The 14,348-nt window shown below is 35.5% G+C and overlaps 1 protein-coding gene across 1 annotated transcript; it reads left to right on the forward strand.

Moving 5' to 3' along the window:
* Positions 1-259: 259 nt before the first annotated feature.
* LOC106073280 (uncharacterized) lies at positions 260-11,164 on the forward strand. Its single transcript, XM_056018538.1, has 5 exons — positions 260-378; positions 1,461-1,563; positions 4,007-4,210; positions 7,875-8,020; positions 9,929-11,164. Exons 1-5 carry the CDS (start codon positions 260-262, stop codon positions 10,062-10,064), a joined length of 708 nt encoding a protein of 235 aa, XP_055874513.1. The 3' UTR covers positions 10,065-11,164.
* Positions 11,165-14,348: the final 3,184 nt, after the last annotated feature.

The following is a 14,348-nucleotide window of genomic DNA, read 5'->3' on the forward strand; positions in this document are numbered from 1 at the left end:
AAATAAACTGTTTAGTATAGGATTCCAGTACTTATAAATGTTTTTTTTTTTAAAGGAAGGGAATAAAATATATTCAAATGTTGTCTGGAAATTTAGGCACCGGAAAATTGGCCACTGGTAAAATGGGCACTTTTTTTTGGCTAGCGGGAAAATGGCCAGTCTTAAATAGCGACTTTCATCTTTCTTCTGAAATTGGTGGTGCTACATATGCAACAACTTGACGACTGCCTCAGGAACCACACTGTCTTGACCCTGTATGATGGCTTACGTTGATTCCACACACAACAGAAAGGTTTCTGTCCAGGGCTTTTGCAAGAGAGGCTTAGAGCCTCATGCGCCCACACTCAATGGGGTATCTCAGGATCTCTTCTCAGTCACGTGGGTGTGTTGTTTACATTAATGACCTCATTGATTTCATTGTAATTTAAACATGAAAATAGTCTAGATCTAGACATCTTTAAGTAATCAAAAGTATGTTATAATAATTCACTAATTTTTATGATTATTTAGTAGGTCTATTAGATCTAGGCTAGCACTAAATCTAGATCTACATCTGATCATAGGAAGATATTGCCATGTATAAGACCACAGTCATGTGACATTTTATAAAGTAGGTCAGAGATTCGGAACTACCTCATTAGAGACTGACAACGATGATGGCTTGTGTAAACATTTCTGCGACAAAGTTCTAGAGGTATTCGCGAGGGAAGCAAAACAGAACCCTCCTTGGGATGACCATTGCACTGGCGGGAATGGAAGAAAGCCGCTAAAAACATGTCACCATCCACACACCGTTCCTTAAGGGGACGCCTTTGTGACAGACACCGGCACAGTTGATGTGGTACAGAGAAGGAATATGAGGAAGTTTTTTTTTTGGTGTGCTCGGTCTTTGGCCTCACTTCTAACCCGAACGTCTTGGGATACGAGCTATCGGTAATAGGCAGGTAATAACTTATTATAACTAACATCTGGTTGGATCTTTCCCACACAGAAATTGGTTTCAAATAGGCAGATGGAGACAAGCTTCCATGGGGCTAGAGCTCCAAGAGTCTTAGACTCAACTCTTAGGACTATTTCGAAGAAGAAGATTGGACTTTGTAGCCCTATTACCTCTGGTTCAAAATTCGTCTACGGTTGGACCCATGATATTTTTTAGCTTTTGAAGAGGCTAATAAAAAAAAAAAAAAGAATTTATTTCATTTTCTAGCTTTAAAAACTTAGTGAGAGAAAATAAAAGTGTGTGTGTGTGTGTGGGGGGGGGGTGCACTTAGTTATTTTTTATATATTTTTTGTTACCCCTACAAAATTGCGTTTTATGTAGAAAAAAAAAGTACAGGTACTCAGTGATGGATTGCCTAACTTTTAACTACTAATAAATTAATAACAAACGTTAAAATACAATTAAAGTAATAATTTTTCCCCACATTGAAAAAGGTACCTTCACAAAAAAAAAAAAAAAGCACTGCCCTGCCCTTCTCTTCCGGTTGGGGGCCACGGAGGCTCAAATTAAAAGCGACAGGGCAATATTTGGTAAACAAAGAGTTGGGCGCCGTCTTCCTGACAGTGAAGAGATAAGCGAAACGCATCAACCACTCTCCTCCCCTCCCCACACACACACATGCTTTAAGAACCTAATTTACGTTTATTTCTGCAATACACCCCAACTAATTAAAACTAATTAAAACAGTTTTATGAACAAGATCCAAACCCAAAATAATAAAATAATAATACAATAATAAATTTATAATAACAATTATATCAGTGTTTCCCAAACTTTTTCAATAACGGAACACTTCGCACATTCTGAGTATTTAGCGGAACACTTCGCACATTCTGAGTATTTAGCGGAACACTTCGCACATTCTGAGTATTTAGCGGAACACTTCGCACATTCTGAGTATTTAGCGGAACACTTCGCACATTCTGAGTATTTAGCGGAACACTTCGCACATTCTGAGTATTTAGCGGAACACTTCGCACATTCTGAGTATTTAGCGGAACAGTTCGCACATTCTGAGTAATTAACGGAACACTTCGCACATTCTGAGTATTTAGCGGAACACTTCGCACATTCTGAGTATTTAGCGGAACACTTCGCACATTCTGAGTATTTAGCGGAACACTTCGCACATTCTGAGTATTTAGCGGAACACTTCGCACATTCTGAGTATTTAGCGGAACACTTCGCACATTCTGAGTATTTAGCGGAACACTTCGCACATTCTGAGTATTTAGCGGAACAATTTGCTTTTTTTTTTTTTTTAGAGATTAATTCATGTGGTGGCCAGGGCCGGTCCTACAGATTGCGGGGCCCTAAGGCCGGCCCTGGTGGTGGCCTACTAGTTAATTATTCCAGTACTTCGTGTGACAATTATTGACCGCATTCACCAAAACGAACAGTCACGTGATAATATTGATAAAACAACGTAAAAAAAACAACTGTCACGTGATAACCATTGTTGATTAAAAAAATTAGATCGTAATTTGTATAGAAGAGATAGAGAAGCACGTGACTAAATGTTGTTTGTTTACGAGTGGTGAATGAGGTCCGTTCAGGCCTCGAAGAAATCTATATTCCGAGGAACAGAGTTTAGAAAACAATTATACGATTACAATGTCTCATTATAGCTTTCAAACACTTCATGGTTTCTGAGATTGGGATGGGACTCTGGGTGGGTGGGTATTTCGAAAAAGGCTCTAACCATTTTTCCTTGAAATTTGATAGTTTTGAGTTTTATATTTGAGGGAGGAAAAAAAAAATTAAACTAATCGTCAACACACTGAAAACTCTGGTTTAACTGTTATAAGGAAGCGCGGTGGCCGAGTGGTAAAGCGCTTGGTTTCTTAATTTAGGGGTCCCGAGTTCGAATGTCAGTGAAGATTGGGATTTTATATTTCGGGACTTCTAGGCGAGTCCACCTGACATGGGTTAGGGAAAGTAAAGCGGTTGGTCGATTATATTTTGAAAAAAAGTATAACGGTCACTGTGTGGTCACTGTGTCTAATTAGTTAGTGATTTGTTTCCCCTAAAAGTTGTACATTCACTTCTTATTTCTTGGAAAATCGATAGAGCCGTTTTCGAAATGTCCGTTTCCAATTTTCCACCCAGTGTACGTTTAGAATCCATGAAAAGTTTGCAAGGAGAATTTGTTAAAAAAATAAAAAATAAAGGTTTACTAACCTACATTACTAACTTACATTTTTACATATATATTTTTAGCGAAAAGGAAAAAAGGGGGAGGGGGGTCTGTTTATAATATTAGTGCAATTCTGAAATGTTAGAGTAATGGTGCCCTTACTAGGACCCGTGGCCGTGGGTCATATCCTACCGCTCGAGACTACTGCCCACAGAGTAGAAACAAAGCCGCATCGATATGTTTGGTTGCATTCGACGATTTACGTCACAAGGATTTAAAAAAAAAAAAAAGTTGGTAATCCCTGTTTTGATACATCACTGGTAGAAACAGACTCGAAACAATGTGCGAACTTTTGAAAAGGGGAATAATTTAGTAAAACCCTAATTAATAAGCTATATATTTATATATATAATGCCCCCAACACAGGTCACAGGCTATCATCATAGATCAAGATTCTTGTGTTTATTATTGCAATTTAATTGTTGCCTTGAAGAACGTAAGCCTTTGTTTTGTGTGGGCCTACAGAGAAAAAAAAGATAACAGTACCAAAACAAAAAACCGCTGCTAAAGTCTAGAAAGATCATTGGCAACAAACATACTCCACTTCGACACCGACTTCAGAAGGAAAGCTTTTAAATAAATATAACAAAAACTACCCTTTCGATCTGATTAAAACATTTTACTATTCCGGAGAAGATAAAGCCCCCCCCCCCTTTTTTTTCTTTCAATGCCCCTCAACTCCATAAAAAGAAACATCTATTCCGCGGTCGGCAGGTCAGAACGAATACCTGTTTTTCGATTGGCTCAGTATCGGAAAAGGGCGTGGCTTAAGTTTTGTTGGGCAACAAAGGGCGAGCGTGCGTGTCTAGAATACCAAAACAAGCTCGCGTAGGCACAGCATCACAGCTCGTTTGAAAGTTACCATGGAGTTCCTGGAGGAGTTCTACCGCAACGGCAAAACATCAGAGCTGGACGCCTTAGATCTGTTGGAGATAAATGCTAGGAGAAAAAGATTTCTAAAAAGCATCTGTCCACAGCCTGCTGATGACGACTTCACGGAAGAATTAGAAAAGGTAAATAGAATCTAGATTTAATATAAGTATATAAAAAATATGATTTAAAAAATGCATGATGACAAAAAAAAGAATGATAGACTAGATCATTAGAATTAGATGAAGAATCTTATGACTTATGTATATTACTAGATCTAATTGTAGTCTATACATCTAGAGGTAGTAGAGCTAACTCTAGAATAGTAACCTGTCCTAGCTGGGAAGAGTTTAAATTGTTACATTATTAATAATTAAACGCTTTGTCTAGATCTAGAATCTAGATCTAGCTATAACTAGATCTAGAATCTAGACCCTCTAGATCTATATTCTATATCAATGTTTCTGGAACTGGAAAGCATTTTTCATCTTCTTGCATTCTATTTTCAAAGCATTATTCTATATTTATACATACAACCTATGACCACATGATAAAAAGGTCAAATTAAAAAAACTGAAACGATCTAGAATTAGATATAGAGTCTAGACCTAGAAATCTAGATATAGATCTAGAATCTAGATCTATCACTTCATTAAAGTCGATGATTGATGTCGTTGTGTTGTAGATTAAGTCTAACTCTTTAACAAAGACATCTTGCCCTAGGCCCTATTGGCCTCTATGTAGATCTAGCTAGAATAATCTAGATTTAGATCTATTTTAGATCAACGGCTAGATCCATAGGATATTTGGACTGGATAGCTGTTAACTAGATTTTACTTAGATCTACATATACTAATAATACTATCATATAGATATAGAATAATCTAGAGCTAGTAAGCAGAATAAACAGCCTGACTGTAGGCTAATTGTTATTAATTCTATCAAAGTTACAAGGCAATGAAAGTCTAATGTGGTGTGCTGCTCCCTACTAAACAAGTGAATTGAGCAAAGATGCAATCACACATTTTTTGTTTAAAAAATATATTCTAGATCTAGTCTGTATAATATAAGATAAGAAGATAAGCTTAATTCAGTTGTGTTATATAACCCCCATAGCCCAACAATAAATCACGCCGCGCTACCTAGTGGTTCGGCTTCGTGACAGGTTTAGCAATATCTGTATACAGTGAACGAACAAAGCTAGATTATTTATTTTTTTAAGATGGACTAATTAATGGGTTGTCAGTGTCCCCATATCTATCGGACCTATCCTAGGCTATGTCACAACTTGAAGTGTACTTGGATTCTAATGAACTGAGCCATTTTACGTATTCTTATCATTGAATGGTCAATTTAACTTTTAGGTCATCAAGTTATAGATCTAATTAGAAATATAGATCTAGATCTACGTAACTTTCATGCTAATGAGAATTAGTAATGAGTGTTCATAACATTTTTTTTTTTTTGTGTTTTCCATTTCTCGTCTTTTCGTATTCTAAAATAACAATTAGATCTAATAATCGGTCGCCATTCAAGCCTTAGATCTATATCTTATCTTATTATGTCTTATAAATTAATGACGTTACTTCCTAACAGAAGATAATAACGCTGTACTTATGTGTCAATCTAGATCTCCTCGGAAACCTTCTTGGTATTTATTTGTGAAAATAAATTCGTCTATGCATTTTATTCATTCTTTACTACGTACAGAGTTACTTTACGAGCCTTGCGTGTAGCAAAGACATAGAGTATATCATAATAATTCTGTTTCCTACATAGAGCACGCTCAATAGCAAGAATTACCAAATGTTTCAATCTATCTACGAGAATTGTTGACCTCTAGTAATTCTTCATTAGTTTAGCTTTCACCAGATTACACAATTACGGCTAATGCATAATGCCGTTTTTATTTATCGCGCGTAGGATTGGCGTTTTCCATATTGAATAACACCCCAAAATTACAATTTTTGTCTATATATTTTAAGGACTATTTCGTATATTTTGTAATTTCGGGAGATTTCCAGGAGCTCCTGGTAAATCGACAGGAGGGCGCGGGAAAGCTGTTTTAAGTTCTAATATGGTTTAATTTAATAATTTATACACCTACAATTACCGCGGGTCCTATGAAAGTGCGGGTCCCACTGCAATCGTATAGTTTGCAGTGGCCTAATGCCGGTTTTGCAAAAAAAGCGACGTATGCTATGCCGCCGGTCGATTAGTTTATTTGTATTATAATTAATTAGAAGCCACCTAGGTTCATTGCACATCTAAATGAGCGACTGGGCTTATGGCTATGGATTCACTTTTCTACCTAGTAGTTAAAGTGCCACCTATACAGTGTCTTCAATCATTTTTATCCAATACAGTTGTGACAGTATAGTAAAAAGGACCAATACTATATTTTAAAATACATATGATGTTGCTTAGGACATTTTAATTTTATTTTATTGCGTTAATTATTTTTTTTTTTTTTGGCTTCGTGAATTAGCTTATTATTTCTCTTTTTGGCTGCTAGAACGAGATGTCAGAACGAGGCTATATAATTATTAATTAATCATAATAATAGATCTTAGTTTAAAAAAAAAACAAAAAAAAAACATGAGAGCCCAATTAAAAAAAAAAAAAATATAAGCGCCCAATTTAAGACTTTTAAAATTTAAAACTATAACGACATAAACAAAATATTTAAAAAATCAAGGCAAAGCTAATAGGCCTAATTGTAATATTAGCTAAAGTAAAGATAATTAGATCTAGATCTAGATATATCTACTTGGAAAAAAAGCCTAGATCTATAATTGAACCTTTACATTCTCGCTCCCCTCTTGGCATCATTTGGTAAGCTAAAGTTTAAATACACCTCACTTACAGCAGTAACAAAAGAATCCAATTTTAAAAAAAAATTATCTTTACTGCTACAATCTATTCATTTGCTGATAGCATTAGAATAGTAATAAAAGTGATTGAGATCTACCTGATGCTGAGATCATAGGAGAATATTGCATTAGCCTTGTAGATAAGATCCTTCAATCCCCAATTCTCGTAATTCTCAATGAAAGAGAAAAAAATTATATGTTGTAAGGTTCACCTGAAAAGAATTTTAAGGGCTGTAGCAGCAAAACAGTGCATGAATGAGTTAGGAAGATCTCATCAGACTTTTTCTCTTTGTTTAACCCTTCATATATATACATAGTTTTTGCATTTTATAACCTTTACATAAATGACCATGCCTAACAAACTGGACAGTATTAACTTTCTCCCCCACAAAGAGCAATCTACAATCTTCCAGCTAAGAACAGGACACACACCTCTGTTAAACTCCCACCTCAACAAAATAAATTCCACACAACTCCCCCTTGTAGACACTGCGCCCACCCTTATGAAATCATCGTACACCATATCCTTTTTGAATTCCCCTTCCTAATCCACCTTAGGCAGAGCCTACTACCACTACAGCCCAACAAAACCAGCACCCTGTACGGCAGTGCTGAACAACTGAAGAACACAGCATACTATTTTTCATTAAGACAGTCTGCTAAAGAGCTCACAGCTCAGCAGCAAAGAGCTTGCTAGAAGATAACCTTTACATCATCTGTCCTACAGATCACTAGTTCTAAAAGGGGTAACTTTTTGTTTAGTTTAGCTACCTAAACCCTTGCAGACATTATACTAGACAGACATCTAAACAACCCTCATTTACCAGGCTGGCAGCACCACTGCTTGTATAATGTAGTAACTGTTATGAGCTGAACAGATCAAATGTATTGTGCTGTAACATGTACTAATGTTTCACCTTATTTTCTTCTACAGACCAGAGAAGATTTGGCCTACCTCCGACCACTGGGCAACAAGCGACACTGTGTCTTCTGCAAGAATAACAAGGAAAAGGTGGCAGTCTTCTCTACCCATCTAGTCAAAAATGAAAATGGTGATGTGGTTTGCCCCATTTTGTCCAAGTAAGTTAGTAAAGAAAAACAAGAACCAATATTTAATTAAGCCATGACTTCATTTGTTAGTCACTATAACTTTGTGCACTAAGAGGGATTAGAAGAACATGGAACCTAAAGTTTTTTTTATATTAGTTGATTTTGTGTATGCTTGTATGTGATAAACTTTTTCACTTTGCATTAATATCATTATATATAATATATATATATATAATGGGCTTGGTGGCTGAGTGGTAAAATTCTTATCTGCAAATTGAATTCATATTTACATTGTTGGGAAGACATGGATTTTAATTATGCCCCTGAGTCTACATAGTGCAACTCTAATGGGTACCTTACATAGGTGGGTTAGTAGGCAGTTGGTCATTGTACTGGCTTCATAACACCCTCATTAACTGTCATCCATAGAAACAGATGAGCTCTAACTCTTCATCATCTGCCCCATAAGTTCTTCTGCATTATCATTATGCTGGAGGGTTCAGATAACTAGTGCAATGAGATGAAGTGTTTTGTAGTTTTCAGATCAGGAAGCTCTTCATTTAGTTATAGGGTCTATAGGGTTTTTGTAGCCAGTGTCTTATTCAGAAGACATGGTCTGCATTCTCCAGTAACATTCCACATGGGCATATTTCACTAGTCCCAATTTTTCAGCTTCTGGAAAATATGTCTCTGTTTTGTCCAGTTCTGAGTTGAAAAATTTGGTGTTGATTTTGTTGGCAAAGCTTCAATTTCAAACCATAGGAATTGTAAGATGGATAAAGTAAAGGTCAAGTTTTTCTATGGCCAATGGTTAAATAGGGAGCTTGGCAAACTTGCACCACAGTAACTGGACATCCATGCACAGCCATTAAAAACACCTTAAAATGTCATATTGAGACAATACCTGGCCGCTCAGTTTTGCACCCCAGTTACTGGTCATACACCCATCAGGCCAGACACATTAAAATGTCATGTTAAGTCTAAGTACCCTGTAACGAAATAGTCCCCCCTCAATAAAAAACTGACCTGTGTGGTGCCATCTCCCCCTCCCCTTCACAACCTAACATTTGAAAAGTATACTGTTACCCTAAATATTAGTCCTGATTGCCCAGGCTTGCATCAGTCACTGGACATGCAACAAGCTCAAGAAAAACTATCCAGACATGACCAACATCTAACTTTTCGCTTAACACGATTTTGTTTTCCAGAGCTGATGCCCATGTTTTTTTTTTTCACTATCCAAACTGTCTTGGTCACCATCTCTCCATTTAGTGCAATCTAGGGCTATGTCTTCCCAATAGTCATTTTCAATATTCACTGCTTCCAGGTGCTGTTTAATTACATCCACATAACGGAGGTGGGAACGACCAGTTTTTCTTGAACTAGTTACTTGTCTCTAAAGAATGGCTTTTGGGATACAATTTTTGTATTTACACTCTTAACTAATAGGTTTAAAGTTATAGTTGTATAGACCTAGTTATACTTTAATGCTCTGTGCACCTCTAGCTATAATTTTATTTGTCTGTGCCCTGCTCATTCAAATGTTTTTTTAGTTGACCTCTCAGTTCTTATTATTGATCTGTTTTCCCCTATTATTTTTTTTTATTTTTTAACCAACTCATATTTCATCTTATTATATCACAGTACAGTATCCTTTAGTTTTTCTAATATATAAGATAGGCAATCTTTATCATAAATAAAAAGATTCTGTATTGATGTGCATAGGGCATGTGTTAGCTAGTTCTTAATGACTGATCTAGGCAACCAGGCTCTAGTAGAGAAAGAGTACTTACATGAATTAGTCCTGGCATGTGTAATAAGAAATCTGCTTTGTGCCTGCACATTTTATTAAGTTAATATTTTTATTATTTGTTGTAAGGTATGGTTTATATGTACATATCTATATTGTCCTCCAATAGATTCTTTTTCTCTTTTTAGATACACCTGTCCACTGTGCTTTGCCACTGGTAAAAAGGCCCACACAATCAAGTACTGCCCATTGAATGATGGATTCAGCACTGTGGACTACATCCTAAAAACTCCAAGAAATGGTGCTGGCAAAAAGAGAAACTGAAGTCTGAAGTGAGCTAGAGAAAGTATTGAAAGTTTTAGACTTGAATTTCTTCTGTTTTAATGAGGTGTATACATCTTCATCAATTATAGAAGGTTGTGCACAGTTACAAAATTGAAGAGTGGACTTTTGAAAATTTAGCAAGCAGTACTATTTTTTATTTTAAAATCTTGAGTGCAGATAAATAATTTATTGCAGTACTGGTGTTTAAGATTTATTAATTGTTGAGCTTTGCATTTGTGTTGTTTGGTTTCGTTTGTACCCGTAGTTGTATTTGCAAGAAAGTTTGCAGTACCGTTACAGTAAGAGATTATTTTTTTAGCTTTTTAAAATGTTGTTAGCTTTTTAAAATGTACTTTAAAATTAGTATTTAAAAATTACAGGGTATCACTACTTTACTTACATGTTTTTTTTATTATTACTTTATTAATTGTATAAATTGTAAATATTGTATAAGTGGTTAATATTGCTTTTCGATGTTAAGCATTATAACCTGTTCAGTATAGAGACAACACTGGTACCTGGAAATAAATGTCACAAAGGAATTTTTTTTTCCCAAACGAAGTGATTCGAGAAATTTATTTACTTGCACCCTTGTTCTTGAGTCTTTTTTTTTTTTTTTTTTTTTTTTTTACATGCAAATAAATGTAATGGCGTTTATGTTGCCAGGTGCTTCATGGATGCTTTCTCGCCATGCCAGTTTCTCTTCAATGTGCCTATTCTTTAATTGCCTTGTGAGTTTCACGTTTTAAAAAAAGAAATGTTCCCAATTTACCTTCACTTTTTCTTTCTTGTTCCACTTCTTTTAATTCCTATATATGCTAATTATGCTAAAAAAAAAATTATTTTTTAATATTTTTAGAAGTTAAATTCATTATTGTGTAATTTCCTCAATCTATTTATTTATTCTTATTAATATGTTAGTGTTTTGTATTGAATTAGTATACTCACTTAGATTGTATAAAAGAAACATATTTATTTCTCCATCATCTATGATTCTAAGTTTTGGAAGTTTCATTTTTGAACATTTTGATACCTTCCTCAATTTATTTAATATTAATATGTCACATGTCAAAGTGTTTTGTATTGAATGAGTATACTCCCTTGGGTTGTATATAAAATTATTTATTTTTTTATTTCCATGATTCACTTAAAATTGGTACCTGTGAAAAAAAAAAAATTCATGCTAATAAATCATTTCACTCATTTTAATTGTAATGTTGGTACCTCAATTTTCTTTATTGTTTTCAGTTTACCTAATCATGAATAACCAACATACTAGTATATCATTAATTAAAGCTTACATACAACATACTTTTTATCAATAATTAAGGCAACAAGTTATATAATTAAACCTTAAATTGCTGGGTTTTTAAATAAACATGACATTTATTATCTAGCAACACTGGGGCACTCTTCTACCTATAAGTCTATATGAACACAGACATATTTAACAGTCACTTAAATAACAACACAATCATTTTGGGGCCTGTGAATATTGTGTAATATTTAATGTAAAAAAAACCTTTTGGGGCCCAGGGGATTTTCAATTTCTCTCCCGCCCTATGTTATTGTACAGTAGTTACGCTGGGGTTAATTGTAGTCAAAATGAATTTCCATTTGTTTGGATCAATAAAGTTATCTTATTTGATCTTATCTTATAATAACACTATTAGTGCATTCAAAACAAAAAGTAAAAAATCTATCAAAATAATTATTAACCCGGCTAAAATAATATGGAACCATGGTTAGATATTGGAATAAGTTATTTCTCAGATACCGTCACTTAACACACACACACACACACAAAAGAAACTAGAACAATGCAAAATAGAGCCCTGAGATTTACATTTGACTAACACCAGGACAGAAGACTTTAAAGTAGCAATGATACCTTATTTATATAAAAAAAAACAACACACAACTTAATAGAATAATCAGAATTACACAAAGGTACCTTTCTTATTCCATAGGTTAGGACATATTTGTAGTGCAGAAGTGTTTTTTCTTCCCTAGTGCCATGATAGTATATAATGGGTTGCCTGAATCAGCCAGGATAAAGCAGGCATTTTGGCCAAAGAATGAATAAACAATCGAAAATTTCATTGTACCCAGAAGAATTGAGGAAAATGATAGTAGAATAAATCAGAAATAGACAAGCTCTCCACTAAATTTCAAGAAAAAAGATGCCTATTACAAACTGTCCCGACACGACCAACATACCGTATGATATTTCGTCTCAGAACCGGACACAACATAATGAGACAACACATGTTCAGTGGCGTAGCAAGGTACTTGTGAGCCCGGATTCAAGAATATGATGGTGGGCCCCCTTCCCTAGATTCAGTATGACAAAAACATATCTAGCCATCATGAATGCATCCGTTAATTTAAAAAAAACAACCCAGCAATCCTGTGTAGGCGTACCGGTACCGGTATGGGCTAATTTCTAGAAGTAATAATCTTATTAAACTGAATTCATTTTTCAGAATTATTTATGTACGAAATAAAATAACACAATCAATGCCAAGTAAAATTGTATTCGAATTTGAAACATTTAAAGTCTTACAGTTAATACCGATACTTTTTAATATATTTTTTAAGTGCTTGTTGGTTTTGGGCCCGGGTTCATTGAATCTCTTCGCGCCATGGATGCTACCGGGTTCATTGAATCTCTTCGCGCCATGGATGCTACGCCACTACGCGTGTTTCGGAAACTAAAAATTGGGACTAGGGAAATTTGTCCTTGCGGAGGCAGTCGAATATCACCAGAGAATGCCGACCATGTCCTCCAAAGCTACAAACTCTATCGAGAGGACAGTGGGCTCAATTGGTATGCTCCTAAAGATATCAATGTACCTATAGCCTTAAACAAATTGAATGATGATGACTGTAGAAACTCGCTCATACCTCACTCGGTCAGACTAGATCAACGCCACCCTTTGATCAGGAAAAAATGAAAAGGACCAAGATGCCTGTGTGTAGTCGCTGAATGAACTCTTTATGTTGTGTCTGTGCTATTTATGTGTATTTTTCTGTTGTGTTGTCTTTATATGAGAAACGAGTCCTTGTAATCACAACTAATTTCCATAAGGATCAATAAAGTGGTCTTAGCCTTAGCACCGCATCTCTATTCATTCTTTATCAAATTTATTTTTAAGATGTAAATTTAAACCCGTTATGAGTACAAATATAAAATAAAATAATAGTAAAGAATGCGAATTAAAACTTGTTAATTGTGTATTTTAATTTATTAAACGATCATAATAAATCGGTATTGTTTTTTAAAAATCGGCATAATTAACGAGGGACATCGCGTACCCCCCTCCAATTTTTTCCCGTAGACCTGGGGGTACGCTTATCCCACTTTGGGAAACACCGCACTTATAGACTTTCATTTTCATTTCTGCCACCGTGCTTCATAGATCAAGGTTGACCTATTTGATTGACAGTCTAAACTTAATAATTTAAACAATTGGAAAGATTGTCGGAAGGACACGATCACATGAACGCTTTATCCAGAATCAAAATGTAAATATCTCATAATCTGGCGGTTTGGTTTAATACAAAAAAAATGAAGCGATTTTTACAACTGTCAATTTAACTGTCAATTATGACACTAACACAAAGTCACCTAATGAAGTAAGAAGTGCCACAGACAAAGGTCACTCATTGACCATTATGGTCGAAAGGTGCTTGGTCCAGTATTGGTCAATGCAGCACAAATAACGTAGTTCCGAAGACCTTAATGCAGCTTCAAAAACATTTAATGACTTCATTTATCTATTGTGATCGTCAAGTAAGTCAAGCGCAGTGTTTAATTGTTCTGTCTAAAAGTAGGGTCACGACCAGATGGGGATTTGTCTCCCATTGTTGTTCAGATGTGTTTACACTTTTGCTGTTTTGTCAAGGACGACACTTACAAGCTGACGTGTCTGTCACTCGGCCAAGGTGATAGGATTCCTCGGGTTGGTACTGATATGGACACCCGACAGTATGACACCAGACGACACGTCAAAGTCCATTCAGTGTTTGCCCGTGGCTTGCGGTGCCTCCGAGTTAAAGCCTTTCGTTGTGAAGATGTGTACCACCTACGACTTGACCTCGAAGTACCGTTCAGCGTAAGCGCCCTAGCCCCTTTTTCGTCCCTTCCCCTGTTACAAACAACGTAACGACTCCAGTAAAAATAAATGACCCCCCCCCCCCCCACGTCTATAATTTGATTGAGCATTATCGCAGAACAAATTAAAAATAATCTACAAATGTAATGATTAAACAAAATTATCT

The sequence above is a fragment of the Biomphalaria glabrata genome, chromosome 1 (assembly GCF_947242115.1).
Source record: "Biomphalaria glabrata chromosome 1, xgBioGlab47.1, whole genome shotgun sequence".
In the NCBI taxonomy this organism is placed as follows: Eukaryota; Metazoa; Mollusca; class Gastropoda; family Planorbidae; genus Biomphalaria; species Biomphalaria glabrata.

What these genes read in the sequence shown, in the direction of transcription:
- LOC106073280 (XM_056018538.1), top strand. Translation starts at nt 260, where the DNA reads ATGGCTTACGTTGATTCCACACACAACAGAAAGGTTTCTGTCCAGGGC. An exon ending in CAGGATCTCTTCTCAGTCAC is followed by an intron (nt 379 to 1,460) that starts GTGGGTGTGTTG and finishes AAAAAAAAAAAG; the next exon opens with CACTGCCCTGCCCTTCTCTT. An exon ending in TCACGGAAGAATTAGAAAAG is followed by an intron (nt 4,211 to 7,874) that starts GTAAATAGAATC and finishes TTTCTTCTACAG; the next exon opens with ACCAGAGAAGATTTGGCCTA.